The 23137-nt window shown below is 45.2% G+C and overlaps 1 protein-coding gene across 1 annotated transcript in view; it reads right to left on the bottom strand.

Annotated features, from left to right (window-relative positions):
• LOC124300184 (protein O-mannosyl-transferase TMTC2) overlaps positions 1–23137 on the bottom strand; it is a 168218-nt gene that overhangs the window by 65542 nt on the left and 79539 nt on the right. Inside the window, exons 2-5 of the mRNA XM_046753954.1 lie at positions 19824–20064; positions 18155–18448; positions 12551–13337; positions 9615–9729 (exon numbers count right to left, since the gene is read on the bottom strand). Coding sequence (XP_046609910.1) covers positions 9615–9729; positions 12551–13337; positions 18155–18448; positions 19824–20064 — 1437 coding nt within the window. The remainder of the gene's footprint in view (positions 1–9614; positions 9730–12550; positions 13338–18154; positions 18449–19823; positions 20065–23137) is intronic.

Below are 23137 nucleotides of genomic sequence, written 5' to 3'. Positions count from 1 at the left end.
CAAAGATGCTCGTATAATGGGAGTAATTTTTTATCGAACCGACGAGTATATTTATCGAAAAATTCCTCGGGTTTAAATTCCTTTTTGAATTTGGTGAACTGCAAATGATGAAGCTTGAAACGGCTGACCGTAAGCTTCCATAAATTCTTACCGAAGACCTACTCTCAAAGGCCTTACTTACGCGCTAAGTCCATTGTGACTTAGCGTGCGGACTTGACTGTTAAGGGAGAAACTTTGACCAAGTGCAATTTGTTCCCATTAGCCAAGTCGACTTAGAAATGTCGATGTACCGAGTTGTCTGGCTTAAATTTGAGAAGCCGATTTCCCGCGTCGATATATACCGTTGGTGAAAAATGAGTCGTGATATTCAAACATGACAGGTCATAAATTGTACACTGCAGACAAAGTTCGCGCGGCAAACAACAGCACCAGTCAAAAGGGGAACATCCATATTTCAGTCGATCCAGAAGACGTGTAAAAAAAAGGTGAGAAAGAAAAAAATGTCGAAATGAAAAACCGAGAGACGGATGGGGCCAGAAGTGACACGGACTCAAAGTCGGCGCTCTGTAATAGATGAACTTGGGCCATTTGGCATGAGTGAAGCGATGAATAGAGCGGGAGGGGCGAAGAGGACGACGGACGTCGGGGGTTCGAAGGTGTAGAAAGCAGAGCAATGCACACAGAATTAGAAGACACTCGCCGAACCCTTTGCCGTCTCTGGATCTCCTCAGTGGCCAATGGATAGCCTCCGGTCTCCGGTTGGCCGCTTTCATGTTTGCAAACTAATTAATTCACTGCAAGGAGCGTAAGAAACGAGCTGCAGACATGCGGAGAAGAGCTAAGCCGGTGGCTGGAACCACTCGAAAAGATGAAGGGGAAGATAGCCTTGTAAGCCGAGGCTGTGCGCGGCCTCTTCTTCGTTAAACATCTCATCGGAAACTAGAAGCTCGTGTTAGAGGAGATTCTTCGCGCATTAATCGACGCAGCTCTTCCGCTTCTGCCGCTGCTGCAATATGGACAATGAAATTCCTAGGAATTGATGAAATGCTTAGCTGGCTGATACTCTTTCAGAATTACGACGCCTCTTCGCGCTGGGTTCTAAAGTCTGCGCTTGTTCCCGGCCATGGAGGGTAGAGAGGTAAGGGGGACTGTCTCCGTTTATAGAAAGTGTTCGTATAGTGGACGAAAATTAAGATGACGTTACTGCAGCAAAAGTTCGACTCAGCGCCAATCAGATTGGTTCCTTTATTGCTTGTAAGCGTCGTTCCGGTGACTTGTTGAACCAGTACTTCTTGCTTCTTGAGTTGAAAACCCGTATGAGATACTTCTCTTTACTTCCAGATTCCATATTTCTGACTCACGGCTTGTACAGCCTTGACAACAGACAGAGTTTAAAAGAGACACGGAATCGGGTCGCATTAATGTACCCTCGGGCCAAGTACAGATGAATATTTTCCCCTCCAAGTTGGTCTCATTAACCGCATTTTAACCCGAGATTCTCCCTCACCTCCAGTCACGTTTTCACAACGTTAGCATTTCTACGCGCACAAATTTCACCCCTTTCTTCGTTTACGTTCCCGTCTCCAGGGGTCCATCTCAAACTTCGGAGGCTTACCGTAAAATTTTCGAATTTTTGTATTCACTGTTACGTCCTTTTTCTATGTGATTTTAATGCGGTGTTGATTTATCACGGCTTATTTATAGAGTTTAATAAAATTCGGACTACCTTGAAGTTCGGTAGAAGGATTTTCCGTAAAAACGCTAAATTAACGCCACGAACTTCAATTCCACGATGTCACATCGTCCTCAGCCAAACTGACGTTGATAAATTATACGCGCTGTCTAATTTTCTACAACTTGGCTCAAGCAATCATTTTCATAATTATACCGTCCCGTCTGACCAGTCATTCAGTCACAAGTATACACCGAATCAGCTTATCGTGTCATTTCAGTGTATAAGGTACTCAACTCGTCTTCCTCATACATAATTCCCTCCAACCTCGGAAGACGTTGCACCAGAAGTAAGACACAGATATAAATTATCTGTCACTCATCCTCGCACTAATTCCAAGACACCGCCTTGAATTACTGTCACAGAAGACATAAAATCCGTGAATCGAAGTCTGGGTAAAATTTTAACGCGGTATGAAATCCTGCAGCATTACGATAAATGAGAGGGCGAATTGCATATCCGATCGTTAGGTATGTACCTATAAAGTATGTAAGGCTTGGTGTCAGTTAGAGAAAGTTTATATTTTTACGATCCTCATTTTCACCCCACAGTTACCTCGACTTCGAGCCATTTCACCAGGCTAGAACTTATCCCCGTAGTTCGAGCCGGTGTTCGTCGTTCGCGTATCGTGATGGGTGTTCCTCGAAGTCGAGGGTGGGTAGGTATAAGTCTGTTTCCTCCGCTTACCCCGAGCTTTCCTTCTTCGCGCCCTCTCCGATCCAAACAAGAGACACTGTCAATGCCGCTTCACCGTCCGCTCGCAAACTTTTGCCTTTCAGAAATTACAATCGAACCCCGCACTAGGATCGCCGATCCCGTCTCCTCCTCAACCACCCCTCCACCCCTTTCGACCTTTGATTTCCTGCATCTTTGTCATTCCCCTCGCCTCCCGACACTGCAGCGGACCGTCGCTATATGCCGTTTCACTATCTCTATTTATTCCTAATCGTTCAACTTTGCCAGGATCCGCGTCCCGCGGCTCGCAAGAACAGGGATAAAACTTGCTCCATTGATCACGGTGCTCCCTTCTTCTCTCAGCTTATATCTCTAGCCCACGTCGTATTATTCCAGTCCCTTGAATGCGATCGCTACATATTTGGCGACGCCTGGCTTTATAAGGGTTCAGTCATTCGCTTGACTCGAAGATATTTCTCGATGGCGGAAGAATTATTCGAGCGGAACGCGTAGCGCCGAGTCAAAAGATTCTGGTTTGCTATCAGAACTGACGAAAAAAGGTTCACGAGCACTTGGCCTACAAGTAAGCTCGAAGTATTCCAACGAATGCCGGGCAACTCAGCTGCTGCTTAAACGAGCCACAAGCTCAGTCTTGGGAAGATTATTAGTCTTGGGAATCGGCAGGTGAACCGACCACGTTGTTTGATTATAATTAGCCTCGGTGTAATTCCCGGCAGGGTACGTGTAACGCGAAATTGGTGAGTGGGTAAATTGGCGAAGAGCGGAAGTAGAGGGTGCAGGATAAATGAGGAAGTGATAGGTATGCGAGGGTGTTGAGCCTCTCCCGAGATGTAAGCTTCGAGGCGTTCCGGGCTGTAGCATGCAAATGCCCCGAGGCATATGCATACATTCGAGTACGTATAGCATACTACGTATATGTATGTTATACATACACGCCGCATGTATGCATACAATACAATCAAAGCTCAACGGCGATACATATTCAGGTGGTCAACGTGCAAACACCGTTCAGGAGAACGACCTATAAGCAAACGGAATTCGGCGCGTGCTGTCCTTAAAGGGTGCGAAGGTTGAGGTGTCCGGAAACACGGGACAGCGGATACTGTCGCAGGTTTGGACCTTACACACGGCTCTAAACTACAGCGGTCAAGACCTACGTCCGACCGGATACGCATGCATCGACCTCCGAGGGTAGCGGAACTTGCCCATCAATTTCCCATTCAATTTGGATCAGTTAACCAGTGAACAAGGGGCGTGATTCGGGTCGATCCTGAGACTGCGGCTCGTTGCGGGGTGAAACTCATGGCTAGTGGACAGAGTCCCGAGTCGTTGAAAAAATTCGGATCAAAGTACACCAGGGTCAAGGTGCTGACTAGTAGCCGAAATTCTCGGGTAAGATAAACATTCTGATCAACTGTTTGAATTATCAAAGGGTCGTTATTTCGAATGGTTGGCATTTTCGAGAGGTCAAAGTTATTCGCGAGGTGGTTTCATTTACCGAAGGGTCGAAATTCCGAATGGTTATCGAATTCCAATATGGTCAACAATCCTAATTATGACTTAAATTAACACACTTGCGGTCAGAATTTCGGATGGTTCTGAATCTGAATCAGGTACGAAAAATTCACTCCGCAAGCGTGCAAACTATTGAGTCACATATTGAGTATTCAAAACTTGTAATCATTCGGAATTTCAACCATTAAATAATTCGGACTCGTGAGCGTCGATAAAATATAATGAATCCGAAGTTTGCAGATCATCTGCAGTAAAACTTTTCCCGGTAAAATTGAGCCCGACTTTCCGCCATCAGGGTGGCAAACAAGGGCCGAAAAAATGTAGAATTAGGGTTTATGTACATTTGTGTAAAAGAGCGGCTGCATCGACCCACGGTTTGCATCGATCGAGATTAAAATCCGAGCGTAGCTGCCGCTGCAACGAGCCGTAATTCGACTCCGCGCTTTTAACGGCTCGATATAAACGACAAATAGGGGCTGGTAAATAAATTGGTCCTGGATGAGATCCCCGCGCGACCAGCTAGGAGGGTTGGAAATAATTCGAACCTTTTGCGGCAAAGTTTTAAACCTCGGCATTTAGTTTCCAGCTTGCTGCAGGATTCAACCGACTGTGTTTTGAGTGGCTGCTAATTGTAAGCGAGTGCACGCGATCTTGCCGATTAATCAGGTACTTTAGTTTCGATTTTCAGTTTAAAGTCGGTAATATTCACCGGTAAACCAAACGCGATGCCTGCTCGATGACGGGGCCTCATCGTGATGATACGCGGAGGGTGATTTTTTGTAATCTGTAAAATTGCGGAGCTTCAATTTTGGAAGAATATTATCTTGCTGGTGGAATGATATAGACCAAAATATCAAATGAATGAAATGAATATGAATAAATGGAATTCGCGGAAACGCTTTAATACTCGGAAAAATTTGTTTGTCAGAATAAATGGTATATTTAGAATATAATGGAGACAACGAAGCGAACGGTTCTGAATTTAGAAACTTTTTTTCACTTATCTGGGAGCCGGAAGTTGGCTGATGGCTTATAAATTTCAACGCAGGGTGAGAAAAACATGAGACAAATCCAAACCGCTTTTCCCAAAGTCTAAATAAGAGGACCAAGAAAATCAAGAACTTTCTTTACGCAAAGAATATTAACTCATCGAATCAGATTCTCTTATAAACTCGATTTTTTACCTGTACACGCATTTCGAGTTGCCGTTTACGAGTGAAAATTCCGCAGAGTTTCGATTAATGATCGTCGAAGAGGCAAAAAACGCTCGCTGCGACTTTAAACGAAGACTCTGGGGATGGTATTCAATATTCTCTAAGACAGCTAATCCAGGGCTGATTCGAAAACATGTTCGATTCATGTATCCCACTCGCTAAGGCGCTTCCGCCCTCCTGCTGGCGCAATTCCTTCCGGTGTGGAAAGGATGGGGAATAATTTGACTGGGGTTTAACGCTGGGACCCCGGTCTTAGTAGTAATACCAGATGATACCGCGGGGTGGGTGAAGCGAGCACCTAGAAACGCTGCGGCTCCCGCATTCAAGTTGTATTTAAATAGGTGGTATGTACACGAGTATACGGAAACACACGCACGCCGGTATTTCAGAGGGAATAATTGACGTCAGGTATTCAAAGCTACACGGCAACGTCTTTGGAATGAACCGTGCATGCGAGATGTCGCCAAGAAGACGCGCGCTGTCCTTGCCGGGGTTCAAACCTTGTCGAATTCGGTTCTTTAGGCCAATTTCAACCGCTAATCAGGCGCCATTCGCGACGCTTTGCATCTAATTGACAACAACGGTTTACAAGAATTTATCCCATGCATAATAAACTTGAAACTTGAATCGTCAAAGATTATAAATATTCAATAGAAAAAGGTTGATGAGGAATTTTTTGGCACAGAGTTTGACATTTTTTTTCGAATCGAACTTTCAAACTTCTACTTTCTACTGTTGGAGGTTCACGGGAAATCAGAGATCGCAGTCTTCGAGTTAATCAGATTGGTATGGAAGCCTAAGTTGAAGCAATGATGTGCCTAACTGCTGTAAAAAGTTGAGGCCGATGGGATTCACCGTTAGGATGGGATCGCGGTCCCTCGGTTTCTAACGCCGTTTTTTGCCAACTCCGGGTTAAACGACGTTCTTGATGCAAGAACTTTGCCTGCCGAAGGTTAGATCCGTCTTTTGCAAAACAATGCTCGAGTTTTGCATATTCAAGGGTCCAAATGCGACCTGAAATTGTCAGGAAATCGATGATTCGCTGTCGCATCTCCTCCAGTTTTTATCTGGAACCTTTTTTTTTTGGAACCACGCCGTTCGAGATCGACGCGATTAAATAGGAGTTAATATCTAGACTGTGTTTACTGTACAAAATTGTATACTGTTCTAAATTTTTCACCTCAACTATTTTTATCGATTACGTTCGCTCGAGTACTACTTGTATTTTCATTTTACTAAAAATTCACGTGATAAGTCGTTACTCAGCTGAAAAAAACCCACTAATTCAAAGAACCATATCACCTGCTTCTATAACGAAAAAATGAAGTATTGGCAACCGTAATTACTCTAAATACTTGTTGAAAATTTTCTTTTAATTTCAAGAACGTCTTGTTCGTATCAGCACGCGTTTGACTAGATTTTTTTATCAACCGCAACGAAAAATTTTTCTCGCAGCGCGGAATTTCGTCGGAAATTACGAGTCCCGGTTACACCGCGTACTCGGACGATCGGTATTCTTTGGTACATTAGCTCGCAGGACGCGGGAGTCCCATCCGGAGGATCTACACATCTACCGTTCGCATTTTAGAGCGAAGATTCGCGGGTGTGCAGGAGCAGCGGGGAGGATGGGGTGATCGATGTCCGGAAGGGACCGTAGAAGCTTATCTGCTCGAACGCAGTCGACCTGGTCTACCTGCTAAGCTCTCGCAACCGCGTCAGCCGAGCCCTGCGCTATCGGCGCTACGCTGTTGTGACAGACCTGCGGGGGCTCGAACCCTTCCAGAGAGAAAGGGGCCCACGGGCCCCGGCTTATCACGAGCTTGCAGCGGCCTGCTCGACGCGGTGCAAGATTATCGACGGTACAGAGGGAGTGACGCCGGTCGTAGGGTAAATGCTCCTCGTCGAGAGGCCGCTTGGAGAGGGATTCGCTGGCCGGGAATCGTTGATTTTTAATTAACTTATTTGGAGATGGTCGGACATCTGCTATTCGTCGAATTAACAACTTGCACTGAGAAGAATTTCATTTGTTATAGTAACTAGAAAAATTCAGTAAAGCAGGTATCGTTGAAAAAACTGTTTGAATATTGTTGGAATTACGAAGAACGAGGTACGCCTAATCACTTTGTTCAACGTGGCAAAAAATAGAGTATTTTGGTGAATTGTAGAGTATAAGTTTGTGAGTAAACGAGACGTTGTGGAATGAAATGAAAGAAATCTATTAGATTTTTATTAATTCTGAAGCGGTTTGAGATGAAACTTTTGTCGATATTAGGAAGTAATAGTATCACTTTCTGATTGATGTAAATTTCTATCTTTTTAATTTTTTTACTTTTAAAGTTCTCTTCGTATAAAGCTTAGACATACAATAATTCGATAAATACTCGATGTACGACGATCTGGTGATAAAATAATAAGAAGCATCGATTTTCGAGAATTCAACCTCTTAAAATATTCATTTGGAAAATGTGTCAAACTTCCGAGATTAAGACTGCTGGTCCGGTCGTTAACACGATATAGTCTTTTTGAGGTGTTGAATTCCTTGTGCTGATTTGAGCGGTCATTTTGCCTTTTTGTTTCAAAAACGTCAATAATGACTCTGTCAAAATTAAAGTCCATTGAATTTTTCAGTTAAAATCACTTCTCGAATTCTGAATAATTGTGCTTGATAGCTGTGCACGAAATAATAAACCCACGCAAATTTTGTCACTTAAATTAAAAAAGGAAATTATTCGATGTAAGCAGTTCTTCAATCCTCACAAATTGACCTAGGGACAATACATCGTACATATTATATTCTCCTTCCTGCTAATTCCCATGTTGTGAAATATTATTGACTGAGAATAGCAAGCAAACATGCCCATCGTGTTTCATTTCCATAATAATTCGGATTTCACAAAAACTCGTAAGGTGCCTTGACTAATAAGTAAACCTATAATATACCTGTTGATCAAGATTCACCACAAATAAAGTTTTTATCCATAGCTTTCTCAGCTCTATTAAACTTTGTTCGAATCCTGTGCTCGAAGAAAAATTATAGACCGAGAAATGTCATGCGTTATTATACGGTAAAGCCGTGGTTGTTTGACGTGCTGAGATATCTGACTACGAAATGTATGTATCCATCTCGCCGTTACGACCAAGGAGCGTTTTATTGTCAGCCTATTTCGTTTTGACGACGTACAACATTCCGTTCCTAGACATATTTTCTCGCAGATTCACGGAATGACATATTGACTGAGAGTTACTACCGCATGCGACCTGTAATATATTTCGAAAAAACGGTTGTCGGCCGTTCTCTTCATTTCTTGACGGGGAGAGATAAAAAACTAGAATCGTCGATTGATAGAAGGACCAGAATATCGAATTTTCATGGATACGATAATCTGATTCACAAAATATAAAAATGTGGAGAAAATTGTAAGTATAGAAAGTCGAAGTACAGAATGACGAAATATAGAAAGGTCAAAACATAGGACGGCAAAATCGAAAATCTCCATACGATTCTATATTATCGAAAGAAAAAGTTCTGACAATTCTACAGTTCAGCATTCTATGTGTCCGACCTCTCTAATTTGTTACTTCTCATTATTTCTACTTTCAATATTTTATATTTTGGACTTTCAATTTTTTGATATTTCTATATTTTTATCCCCACCCTTCTTAACCCGCAGTTTGCCTCGCGATTTGGGGTTTTTTGCCCTTCGCATAGCTCGAATTCGTCCCTCCGTAAGTTGTGGAGTTTCTCAAAGCTGTACCACGAATTGATCCGTCTTATAATTTCCCCCAGCATTCGTCAAAGAGTCACAACTCGTATTATACCAAGCGATACCTAAGCGAGTTGCCAGGCGTACGAGCACGCGCGGCGTTTGTCGCGAATCGAGTAATTGGCTTCATGAGCTCAGAGCACTTTAGCCGCAATGTAGGGTAATTTTCAGGGTACCTGAAAAACACTAGAGAACGCTGAAGTGCGTGTAGAGCACGGGGGTGAAAAGAGCGGAGGTCGAAAGGGGTGGAAAATAAATCACTCGCGCAACGGAGACAAGCATGGCGGTGGCGATTTTCTATCGGACAGACTAACGGACTGACCGGCGGGTAGTGCGGAGAAAAAAACGCTGGAGAAATGATCCGTCAGGAGGTTCGCCGGCCGGATACAGGACCATAAACCATAAAGCATCGGATGACGGGCCTCGGACCGAGCAGCGCCGAAGCTGAATTTATCGTGAAATCGGGCACGGATTGATTCTCAGAGGTATAAAAAGGAAAACAAAAGTTCGCTGTAAAACTTTTTCACCCGCGGTGTTATTTACCGTTTTAATTTCCATTCGTTCGCTCGAATTTCCAGCTCATTCGTCCTCGATTCGTTGCACACTTTTTGCCCCCTTTGCTAAGTTTCTTCGACGCGAGTCACGTGACGAACGTCCCACTTAATCGTAAACTTAACGTAAGAGGGTACTCACAGGTTGTAGTGGACATCAGCCATGTTTGGTCGATACCGAAGAGCCTGGGTAAAGGCCTCCTCGGCCTCGGTGATTCGCCCCTGGGCACTCAGCACGCTTCCCAAATTCCCGTAGGCTGAAATAGACAAGAAAAGCTGCAATTAGTATCGCGTTACGATGCCGCAGGTTGATGGGCCGGGTAACCTGCACCATCTTTTTTCATTTCATTTCATAACTCGGAAAAATTCCCACGAATACGCTGATATCTCTTTACGATTTTATATAATTTCGTTGGTATTAAGGTTAATTGGCGGTATTAACGGTGGGATAATTTATTTGACCTTCTGAGGTTTCGTTATTTAAATATTTATTTCCACTTTTTTCGTTGATTAGATTATTACTTTACAGTAATATAATCATTCATTCGGTGCAGTGCGTGTAACGTAGGAGCAAATAGTGAGCTTTGCGGTAAAAGATGAGCAACGCGAATAGCGATAGAGGGTAAAAAAGGCATTTGTACAACACCGGCATCCATTCGCGTACGGAATCGCATAATAATCTGAATAACGATACGCATTACGCATAGATGGTAATAAAATATTGACAGAAAGGCGTGCCTCGTTCTGGCAAAGGGTGTTATTTACGAGCAATATAAACCGTCGGAGGAAGTCTATTCGAGATCGATTCGATGCCAGATCGGCTATTCTCAATCCGGAAATATATAAGAATTGACGACTACGACTGGCTGAAGTAATCTCGCGGCGCGTGAGCTAAATCAGGGTCGCTGAGGAATAATACGAAGATATTGGACTCTGCGGACCGGTATTGAACCGTTCTGATATCGAGTAAAATTTTCAACTCGGAAACTACATGCGTGTATAAGCTGGATGCTGATGAATTTTCCACCCGTCACGCGAGGCTTATTCGCCTTCTATTTGCGTCCCGCGTTCATTGAACCCATCGTCCGATGTCGATCCTTGGCACAGCTTCGCTTCCTCGAAAGTAATTTCACACGTGTAACGCGTGTCGATTTGCAACTTCTTCTTTAACGCGCTAATCGCAATATAATTAAAAAACGAACAAATAAAAGAAGTATCTCGTTACGAGTCAGCTCGCTCTAAGCCTCGAAATAAACTCCAACTTATTTCAGAAATTAACGTATCAAACGCAACGCATGTGAAACCAAACTGTCTTACTGGCTGACCGAGCACTCACAGAGATACGCGACCTAGCTGAAAAGTGACACTTTCAAAACAAGCCGACGCGACTAGATCCAGTATGGCAGAGTTTGGCTGCAAGCAATTTACAAAAGGAACAACTATTATAAACAAAATTCGATCGCAACAAGAGTGAAGAAAGGAGTTACCGGCAAGCGATTTCTATTCCCTGATTGCAAGGTGCGAATTTTTATGTTAGTCATGCGAATTGGGGCTCGACAAAGTGGAACTACCAGCATGTGTTTCTTTTGGGAAACACAGAATGAAGCGATTTCGGTAAACTCGATGCAACTCGAGTGGAGAAATGAGCCATTCTTCAATTTCCCCCGATCTCACGCACGATCGGAACGCCTCGACCCGCAAAGACGTAAAAATGAAAAAGACGTTGTCGTCGGTGATCCGAGAGCGGAACCGAGGCTGGATTGCTGACCGAAACTGGCTGCGGTTAACGGCTCAGGCTAGCTCCGGGTACCTACCCGGAGGTTTATACCGTCCTAAAAACCGTTTATGTTTTCGGCAAGTATGCGACCGCGATATTTAAACCGGCAGCTCCCCTTTCGGAAAAACTGCTCTTCAGCCTACGGCGCTCTCGTCAACGCCGCTTTCAACTTTTCCAAGGGGGAATTCAACGCCGTTTACAAACCGCGTAAGTTACTTGCCGCGAATATAATGCGCCCGAGTATAAACGCTCGCTTGTTTACTTTTAACAGTCGAGGAAGGCAAGTTGGATAAATACTTTTCGAAACTTTCGTTATTCTTGCAATGCGGCGGAAAAATCCGCTTGCCAAGGAGTTTCGAGCCTTTCCTATACACGGGTTATAAATAACTCGTTTCTGGAATTTGTTTAATTAAAAAACCCTTTCGAATTATTTCCGAGTTTAAAACTTACGGCCGAGAATTTTCATCTCGTTATCGCGATTACGTGTGAAAAGAAAAATGAAGAGAAGAGAAAAACAAAAAAAAAAAAAAAAATCAACAAAAATGAAAATGGAATACTTAAGATATTTTATTTCTGACGCGTGATCGGATTACAAGTTGTGCAATTTCAGCGCCATTTTGAAGGGCAGTTCACCTCAGCCAGCTCCTTTCACCGTACTAAAAAATAAGTGTTAAGAAAAGGCCGAAGAACGAATCACCCCTCCTCCAAGGAGAAAACAGTTTTTCGCTCGACGCCTGCAGGGTCGTAAAAATAATCCGAATGAAGGTAACGTTTTTATAACATTCTCAAATCGACTTCTCTCCTTCAACCGTAATATTAATTCGACCGAATAGCTGGTATCATCGGGCAATTAAAGCTAACAGATAGAACCGAAGAAGCGAGAAAACAGCTCGAGCCGACGTTTCGCGTCACGCCGGGAACGGGGAATCCCGGGGTAATAGAAATGGCAGGTCCATCTGTCAAAATTGTGACGAAATGAAAAGGGTGGTCCGCCCGAGACGAGGGAGGACTGAGAAGAGCTGCAGGATGCGCGGAAGAGTCTCGGTTATTAAATTCCGAAATTCCTTCCGTGCTCCGGCTCAGCTGCCATCTCCAGACTGCATATCTCGAGTCATCCCACGGTCTCGCAGCGAGATCTGTCGACTGGTTTGATTTCTTCTCTTCTCCTTTCTCCCGTTCTCCCTTTGTGGAATAATAATTCGGGCGTCGAAATATTGAAAAACAAAAAAGAACAACAGATATCGACCTCATCGCGAGACTCGGATATAACAGGTGTCGAAATAACGATTTTACGTACTGACCTTTCGGGGGATTGACGTGCAGCGCGGACCTGTAGAGGCTCTCCTCGTCGTACCAGTCCAGATTCCTCCTCAAGGTTTTTGCCGCCATGAGGGTGAGAAGCAGGGTGGCAACGGCGAGAACGATCCGTCCGTAGGACCTGGATGTCCGTCGGGCGTGACGGTAAAATTTACAAAGACCGGCGCCGAACAAAAGGCATAACCCGACACTGGGTAGGTACAAAACTCTCTCGGCGATAACGAAACCAACGTAGAAGAAGAGGTTGCTAGCCGGTAAAAAGGGAAGCCCAAGAAATCCTAGGGATACAGCAACGGCCGCGGGAATCTGCAAGGCAAGGCCAGACTTCTTCGGGCAGTAGCAGTTGCTTATCGGCGCGTTGTTGTTGTTCGCCGCTCGGCAGCGATCCGTGTGTCCGAGGAACCGCTTCACGCAGCTCGAACACGAGGCTTTCCGGAGTCCCTTCGCCGCCCAGAAACCGGCGCCCGCAAGCGCGGCGTAAAGCGCCGCCGACTCCAGGTTCCTCGGGTCCTTGAGCGTCGTTATCCTGGGAACGGCGTCCATCGACCAGTCGAAGCTGAGGGTGCTGGGGCAGAGAAGCATCCTGGCGTTCACCGCCGGCAAATAGAGGAAGGTCAGCCCCCTGGCGAAGCGCGAAGGGTGCCTGGCCGCGGGGTTGTCAGCCGTCGCGAATTCCGGCGGCGAACCTCCGACGCGAAGCCGAACGATCAGGAGGAGGACCAGGGTCCCGGTGACGAGGCCGACGCTCCGACGGCGGGTCCATCTGGTTCCCTGGAACGGAATTGCACTTTGATAAATCACGCGATATGGCGGGGAGGGAGGGAACGCGGCGTCACTCGCGAGAAGATTACGTGATTCAGTGCCGCGCGTACGTCCAGAGCGCGCAATTGCCGCCCGTATTTCATCCTGCGGGACCCACGGTTACGCGTTGCATCCCGGATTTCTCCGGTTCCGCGGCGTGCGCGATTCGCGTGCTCAACCACCCGGCGAATATCGCGAGTGAAAATTGATTAACAAACGTATATGCGTACATGATCGGGCGCAGCTCGGCCCCCTGTTATTGCAATTGATTGAACCGCCACCCCGCTCAGAAGCTCACCCTTGATCACCATTTTTTACACTTTTATACACGAGAAGTATCGACCGTATCTTTTTGCTTCCATTTCGAGCCACGGAATTCGTTTTAAATTGATATTGCTCCGCGATTGCTGCTGGGTCACTGATCGGGTTCCATGCAAATTACGTGTTCGATATTCTCTACTTCGATATTCGACGATGGAACCGTGAAAAGCGTCGTTTTCCGTCTAGGTGAAAAAATATACCATTTGAAGAGGTAGAATTAACGCATCCTATCAAACTAGTCCGTGCAAACTTCCGTTACACGTGTACAATACGAAACCGAAACTGTCTACAGAACCACTCGACAGCTGAAAACATGATTCTAAACACGCGTCTACAACAGCGAGACCGACTACTGGGGGAAGAGGAAAGAGAACCGAGCCTTTGACGTCGAGTTGTTATCCGACCGAGCGAGCGTGTTGAGAGAACGAAGAGGAGGGATGAACGGAACCTTTCCGCACTACGACGAACGAGTCGAGTAATTATTTAGCGACAACAATTAGGTCGAATAGGTACCCGAAGATGAGGAATCGGTTAGATAGAACAGTTTGAAAGCCGAGGCTGTTTCCACTCGGCGAGAGGAACTCTGAGCAACAGAGCAGGTGCGGAGCTATTACACTAATTGTCCCACTCAGGGGCTCACTGACTGCATGGAACTCGGTCCATCAATCCTGAAGCTGAGAGGGTCTGTCGGTAGTCCTGTCGGTCCGCCCACCGGATGGTCGGACGGTCGGACAGACTGCCGGGCATCCCTCTTAAGCGGACTAACTGGACTGGACAGGCAGAGCTGACCGAGGGCCGTCACAAACCGACGTGCCTGCAGCCCTTTGACGAGGCCACGGGGTCGAAAGATGTAACATCGCTGGCACGGCGGGCACGTGACGTCACTATGCCGCAGAGTTCATCATCACCCATTCGGAAGATGATAATAGACGCCCTTCTCCTTGCCGCCCTCCCTTTCGAATCTCCTTGTCTCTTTGTGCCCGTCAGCCCTACCCTCCGATGCAAATAGGCACGTGTATAGGGAAACACAAGCGGAATCAGAGTTGGCGTGGTAACGTAGATTCCGATGAAAATCACGCAGAAACGTCACGTATCTCACCGTCATACGTTCACAGACGGTGAACAACGAGTTGGAATGGTTTGTTCCCGCGCTACGTACGTTACTCCGGATGTCGACCTGGTGCTGCTCGCCTTTGTTGTCGCAGCAGTGATCATCTTTGAATACGGCGTTAATTACTCTTTTCATTTACCTCCGGCGGGCGCGTTTCCCTCTCACCTTATTCGAAAGCTCCTGTTCCATCTGCTCCAGATTAAGCTTCGGTGGTCCGGTTTCTTCCCCTGAACACAGTCGCGTTACGGAAATGAAACGTGGCGTTGCACGTGCCCGGATTCGCATTGATTCGGTTTTAATTCCCGTTCCAAATTGAATTTGGCACTATTGTCGTATTTAACATGGTCGCGGTACCCGAATATCAACATAACAACCGTACGCGACTCTTTTTCATGCGCGGCAGCATCGCGAGCCGGATTAGCTCTTTATTTGATGTTGAAATCATGAACGGATGTCCATTAACGAATTGGAGCTTACAAGAAGATTTAATCCGCATTACACGTACGCCGCTTTATTTCCCGTTTTCGCCTCTCCCTCTGTCTCTCTCTCCATCTATCTCTCGCTCGCATTTTCATCCCCTGGAAATTTTTCGTGTAACGCGGGTGTAACGATCCGGGAATGAATACACCGGCCTTCATTGGATTCTCGCCTATATTATTCGCGGCGTGCGTATTGTGATAAGGAACGACAGGCCTCACACTGATTGACACTCGGCTGGTACGGGGTCAGCATGCTCTTCATACATTCGCGAGGCACGTTCGCCTCCGGCGTTCATCCCTGCAGCTTGTTGGTAGTCTGAACCGGGCATCCGTGAAAAAAAGAAGGAAAAAGCATAACAATAATGAAAAATCCCTTTCCGCCTATCGACTGGGGTTTCGAATATTAGTGTAAAATATAACAAGCCCGGGTTTTGAATTCGGTAACTCTCTATAGAGCGCCCCGGAGGCCCTCGTTCTTTGTTATGGTACAATGGTCGAGCATTGTGATGCAAAGTCCTGCCTCGGTTCATGAAGAGTCCTGTGTATATGTATACCCGCCCGGCGGACGCGGATCGACGCTTTCCTCCACCGAAGCTTTTTTGACGCCCGTGGATAAAAGTCAAGATGGCCGACTGCCATTCAGATGTTTCGCTAAAGAGTTTCAACTCGACTGGCGGCAGGGCTATTTATCAGTTTGACGCTCTAATACCTGCCCCTCGTTGCCTGACTGACTTTACAAACTCATTCTTGTCTGTCACACCGCGGTATATAAAGTGAAAACTTTTGTCTTCCGTAAATAACGGGATGAAGATTACTAACGACAACACCGCGATGCAAAGAGTTGAAATTTCATGAGGATGAAAAGTCAGCGAGAGAAGTCATTCGGAAAATCTGCTAGGAAATTTTCCTTTACTGGCAAAGTTTTGCATAAGAATTGTCCTCTTCAAGTTTGACGCTTATGATTGTTTCGACAGGATTTTCGAGCTTAAACGTCGGAGAACCGAATATTGAATATATTCTGTTGGAAGACGTGTATGATCGTTGTACGAATCTTTTATTAAAAAAATAAAATTGATATTCTTCGTGATATTCAACGAATATTCACATAATTTTGTACTTTAATTTTTATCACCTTCAAGTTTATACCTTTCTGAATTTTTTCACGAATCATGCAAAAAGTTATTTTGACTAAACAAATCCTAGCACAAAGCTTTGAAAACACATTCGAGAGTTGGCTCTGCTCTCGAGTCTCGAAAAATGAATTTCTACCGTCTACACTCCTCAACGTCGTATTCGCATCTCATAAAGTTCTGTTTTTAACACCGTACCTTGTGTGCGAAAATTTTCTATCCCGAACAACAACCAGTGCAGAGTATAATTGAGTCGAAGGCCGTTAAAGCGAAGCGCCATCCAATTGGCGGAACGAACGATGCGCTACGTGATGTCAAAATTCCTTATCCTCGAAGAGGATTTGCATACGTAGGATAGCCGCACGTGCATCCTGCTTTAACTGAACGAAATCAGGGAAATGCGAACTTTGGGAATGAAAAGAGAGAAAAGGGTGGTGGAAGGACGAGGTGCGAGGCGATGCGAACTACCCTTGGCACGCCTCCAGCCCTCGCCGGGGGTGCAACATGCATCACGCCACGCGTCTGGTGCACCTAGTGTAACGGGGACGACCCGGGAGGTGGCCGTGCATCAGTTTCCTGTCCAGGACAGCTCGCGGAGCCGCATTGCGTTGGGGAAGCCGAAGCGATTCCCGCCTCGTTCGTATTATTGAAATTGAAACTATCTATCGACTAGCTTTTCCCGCTGGCGAGGCGAAAGCGACCGAGTCGTTTGTTTCCCACGGAATTAGCGAGAAATTCGCGATCGAATTCCCGGGAAATCCGACTCTTGTACCTACGCATCATCCTCGCACCCCTCGCCTTAATTACAAGACAATCATATCTTCGAAGGAGGTGGATAATTAACGCTGAGAACACAGTCCTCCTAACGGGTTCAGGTGGAGAGGAGAGATAGGACAAATCTCTAAGTTTAAATCGAGCGAATATCCTTGGCAAATAATGACTTAACAATTAGCGACTTTAGACAATGGAGAGCTATAATTACACTCCCGGCATGGCAGCTAGTATCCAACTTCCGTTATAACTTACGAATACACCGGTATAATGTATTGTCGGCATGATACTTCGCACCGCAAAACTTCCATCGTAATTGGCGTATCAGGTTGAAGTGGTGCGCTGCAGCTGCACGTGTATTATTATACCCACTGCTAAATAGCCTAGGTAGGTATGCACCTACATATATATACATTCTTGCTCGAAGGCGGCAATCCGCTCAATTTACTTCCCGCGTGAGAGAAATTGCCGTAATGTAGGAAAATAATCAGCCGGTATTTACTTCGTTATACCTATTGCTGAAACGCAGGGTGCGGATCAGGCCAATTTTAATTACACGGGAAAGCTCCGATTTGTTTCAACTTCCCGGGTGGAATTCGGAGCCCATTATCCAACTGAGCGAAGCTCGTGAGCGGGTGTAAATGGATAAGCTCGTAGCTTCAAATCTTTTTTCCTTGTAATTCGCTGACTGTTCAAGACTACAGGAACATTCGTCAGAGCGAAAATACGATGTTTCATAAAGAGAAGAGTGCTGTTTGTGAGGTTTAACGAACGAATGAGCTTATACACGTACTATTGTGGTTTTCAACGTTCAAACAGCGAACATAAACGATCAGTTTTACGAAATCCTAAGGACTTACGGTACCCGAGAACAAAAAAATCTATGTACATCAGCATCCCACAACGGTCAGCTTCCACGACTACTGGTTCGTTTGACAAAAAAAAAAAAAGGAGCGGACTCGGCGAATTTCTCACCTTTCGCCGTGGCTCGCCTCGACAAAATTCCCAGAGCAGACAGAGAGCCAGGGAGGCGATACCGGTCTCTTTGGCAAGGGTCGCCAAGGCGGAGGCGATCAGAGTCAGGAAAAGGGGCGCCGGCTTCCGGGCGTCGTCGCGATGCGCCGCGTAGGCGAGGAAGGCCACCAGGGTAAAAAGACAAGCCAGGAGATCGGCGCGGCCAACTATTCCAGCCACGGCTTCGCTGTGAACCGGATGCACCGCGAAAAGAAGGCCGGCCATCGCGTGCGCTAAACTTTGCCCAGGAAGAACCTGGAGAAGGAGGATAAAAAAATTTCGATATTATTTTTTTTTACACGTTTAGATATTGATTTTCATGTGCTTATCATGAATCGCTCGAGATCAACGTACCTGACGTTATGCGTTACAAAAAGATCTTACTGTGCAAACTGTGGGCGACAACTCGGTCGGAGGTGCTCAATTACGTAAATTTCAATATTGATCGTTGAAATTATCGGGTCAAAACTGAAATCGTAACTGTAATTTTCGTGACGTAATTACCTCTCTACCGTGTAATCGCGTTCACTCGTTAATCGAATGGTTACATGGTGAGCTGGTTACAATTAGTGCGGTCAGTGCATTGGTTACAGCGTAGAGCTCTGAATGTACGAACTGATCCATAACTGTTCATTGTTATCGTTTCAATGATGCGTGATTTTAATGCAATTACCGTTACAAGTGAGCTGATGGGTTGGTATTCTCGGGGAAATGGTAAATCACATTTCACGGTAGACTTCATTCATGCCACTTGTTATAAATCGGATTCGTTCTATTTCAAACTGAACAGATTTACATTTTTTCATTTTCGCAATTTTATGAACAACTCGACATTCCCAACTCAATTTGATATTCAGTGATCTTTTTTATTCTAGACGTATATAGCAGGTTCACATTGATACAGATTTTGCTAAATCGTTCGCCAGACCGACACTTCAAATGCATGATTTTAATTTAAGAGAAAATGAAAATCGTAAATAAAAGTTGAAAAATCACTCGGGCCAAATTTTCGTAATGGTCGTTAATAAAGGTTTGAAAATGTTAATACGAAGATAAGTTTTATACGACGTTCAATCGATGGTTCGAGACTAATTCAGGGTCATACTATTTTCATCGCCGCATCTCCTGCACCCGCATTTATCCTCTCTACATTCTCCTTTCTTATGTTTCAGATGGCATCAGCGATAAAATACCTGAACTGTCCCCATTCAGTGACATTTCCATAAAACCGTCGTTCTCGGAATCTATACATCATATCTATATGTATATCATCAGTGATCGCGGAACGATATTGAAAACCGTTCGAAAATATCCCCATGTCATCAAAAAAGCAAATATCAGTATACGGCATTACTCCGACAACTTCACGTGTGTTTCGATTACAGTCAACATGAAAACCGAACGAAAACCGTGCGATACTTGTCGTATCCGTGTCAATTTCTTCTATCAAATAAAAACGGTAAGTAAATTCCAAACAAAAGAAACTCCCATCTTTAATGATAGGCCACTTTTTGATCGAGTTCAGTTTTGATCGCGCAGCTTTCCGCGAGTTTGTGAAGAACAACCTTGCGCTTAACGAAAATCAAAAATCTGTTTTCGGTTATGGCAATCGTGTTGAAACCTTGCTCACCTTTCTGGCAGCCCTGACAACGAGACCAGCGCATGCGGCGTGAAGTGCGACGTTGACCAGGTGATAACCCCAGGGATCCAGACCGCCGGCCAAGTAATTTAGGCGAAAGGTGGCGACGCAAAAGGGTCGGTAGCTACCGTGAGACCCTCTTTCCTTCAACGGAGTACCCCAGAAGTCATCCTCGAGGAGTTGAGACCAGGGTGTGCCCGGAAGGAGGTCAGGATTCGTCAGGATAGCCCTCCTGGAAAATGAAAATGACATATTCGGTGTCAGCTCGCTAAATATTTGCAAGTATGCGTGTGTGTGTGTGTTTAAAATGCAATCACGATGCAGCCGTGAGAGCGATGAGAACGCGGGTAGAGATTTTCGCGAGGAAACTAGTTTCGAGTGTCCTCGCGAGGATCGCTCGCAACTCTAAACCGCTTACGATATTAATCGCCTTTAGCTCCCGCAGCAACGCGGAGTTCCTCGTTTGTAAGGGGATCCGCTTTTTTCATCGTTGCTGTGCTCTTTTGCGAGGCAGGAGATCGGGGGAAGAGGATAACGGCGAAGGCTGCCGCCTTCGGCTCAGGATTCCTTGTTCCCTTGGTCCTCTCGGTACGACGACGACGAAGACGACGACAACGACGACGATGAGGCTACGGAAGACGGGCGTAAAGCCCGAGTTATAACTGAATTCCGAATAACCCGGCAAAGTTGAGAAACCATTTTGCCCAAAGGAGAAATCGATATCACTTTATGAATTCAATAAAGCCCGAGTTATAAAAGTGGTCCCGGAAAATCCGATCGTAAACTGACGCTTGGCTGAATAATTTTCCTTCTTTTTCGCTTCTATTTTGTGTTGTTTTTTTTTTTTTTTTTTTTTTTTCTTTCTTCCACTCCCCTCGCCCAAATCTTCTGAAATTTCGACGGATGTGGATTTTTACGCGCCAATCCTTGAAATTCGCAACGTTTCTGAAAACTGTAAATGTCTGAAAATATGACATACATACATATATACGTATCACGGAATATTGTAAGAGCGGTGCGTAATTCGTTTCAGAGAAATCGTCCGATCGGCTAGTGATAATCCCCTGATAACAACGCGCGGCTCCCGTAACTTCGTTATACTGACATTAGGACAAATTGGAATTTGATAAGTCATTACGGTGAATGATGGTCGGCTTGGCAGATCAACCCTTCGATTAGAACACAGTCCCTTAGATATCGCCGCGGCGATGGGAATCAAGGGATGCAGGAACGGGGGCAGAGAAGACCTCGGATTTTAATTGAAGATTAATATTCATGGGGGTCGAGCGGCGGAAAGGAGGATATCTCGCTCGGGGTCTCTTACTACTCGGCTGGTTTATCCCCACCGATTCCTCGGGAGAAGACTCGCGGTCCGGTGAACTGGAAGGTCACGGAACGGTCTGTCAAGCCACCGACACTCCGTTATCCCTGATGAATCGATACTGGTGAGGGTTCAGATTTTCAACGATCGAAATTCCAACTGGTTCATTAAGTAGAAACGGTCACATCAGAATTTGAAACGATACGAGCATCGATACTAAATCCAGTGGACATTTTCCTTTCGACATTTCGTAAAAAACGTTGAAGTAATTGTGTAAGTATATTTTAGGCGAATTTTTGTCGATTTTTGTATCAGCTTTAGCCGAAATAAAAGTTGGCTTTACAGAATTTTCATTGACATTTAATTATTGAAAAGTTTCAACATTCACTTTATGGTAGATAAATCTTTGATTGAGGGTGGGTATAAATTTAAATATATTCACCGACGGTACCTGCAACGATCCGCAGAAAATTAAACATTCGCAAACTACGCCGATCAGAATTTTTCTCGCATTCGAATTGGAAATTCCATTCGTAAATTCTGATCAGTTGGAATTTTCATTTCGATACAAAGGCCAGACCGAGTTTTGATCATCGGGGGGTATTGACCAGCATCCGAGCTTGCGATATGCCGACGCAACCGTGTTTCAGTAAAATGAAAGCACGCTGTTCAGCCGCAGCACGTGGCATGGAAACCGAGCGACCCAGGCTCAAAAAAGGATAAGATTTCGAAATTATTTATTGTATATACCACCGAGTGAATCCGGCTCAAAGATATTCTCAGATCTGACGAATAACATCCGATTCCCGGATTCGACTGCTGAACGGATTGTTCGCAAGGACGAGAATTTGGCCAGCTGAGCAATCGAGGCACGGGGATTTTGCCGGACTGCAGTTGAGACATTGGTCTTTGATTCAGTACGACAGTTTCCACCGATTGGCCCCTCTTATTGACCCGCAGCCAACTCGCAGCTGCTCGCAGCGCCCTGCAGGGAGCAGAAACTTTAAATTATACACCTGCTGAACCGACACCGAGAAAGATCTGTAAGTACTATGGGATGTCGCTCTGGCCTCTGGCCTCAGGCGGTGACCGTAAAAACAGGAGCAAAAAATTTGAATACGAGAGAGAAGAGCTGCTGTTGGGATTGTTGTTAACACTGGATTGTGGGTCACAAAAAGACGAGCCTGTCTTCTTTTTCATTTATTCCAGTTTTCAATCAGAGAATGCGATTAGAATGTTGCACCAGCGTCTCGTTTCCTTCGAACGACAAATTCTCGCAGCCTCTAAATTTTTCATCACCTTCACGCCCCTGATCCTCTCTGCAAGTCCGGATTCCTCGGTTCTGTTTCGATCACTCGAGTCGGTGAACCGAGTTACTTGAGGTAAAAAAAATCAACCGGTGATTCGGCCCAGTTTTCCACGCAGTCCCGAAGCACGCTTGTGCTGGAACAGAGATCGTCCGGCTTACAAAGTGCTTCTTTGCCCCGGGGTGCTACGGCTCTCGTGGGAACCACGCGATATTCGGAAGGCGAACCGAGTAGCTCGAAAGTGCGTAAAATGGGTTTCAGGGACCGAGGGTCAAAATGTCTGACCCCCGATATTGGGAACATCAAATTTTGTAAAGTCTGTCGATCATTTATCCTGCAGTGTTTACATGGAATATTCGGGTCATTGAAATATCCCTGGAATCGTGTGAACCGACCACCGTTCATCAGCTACAGAAGATGCTGCGACAAAATTTTGTTACCTGACTCTTACGGTTCCAGAGAAACGCGTTGATCAATTTACTATGAATTACTTTTAATTCATCTTTTACTGACCTTTGTTCAAATGTTTTTTTACATCTTTCGAAGCCGTTCAGATAATCAACGAACAAAGTTTTGGTTATCTCAATTGATGCAGGCGAGGATATTTTTCGATCCTTTCTGATTAATATTGAAATAGAATCTTATGAATAGATATTTATAATATAGAAAATTCAGAA

This window comes from Neodiprion virginianus, chromosome 3 (assembly GCF_021901495.1).
Source record: "Neodiprion virginianus isolate iyNeoVirg1 chromosome 3, iyNeoVirg1.1, whole genome shotgun sequence".
Taxonomy (NCBI): Eukaryota; Metazoa; Arthropoda; class Insecta; order Hymenoptera; family Diprionidae; genus Neodiprion; species Neodiprion virginianus.
Note: the sequence above shows the minus strand (reverse complement) of the source record. Positions and strands in the feature narration are given on the sequence as shown.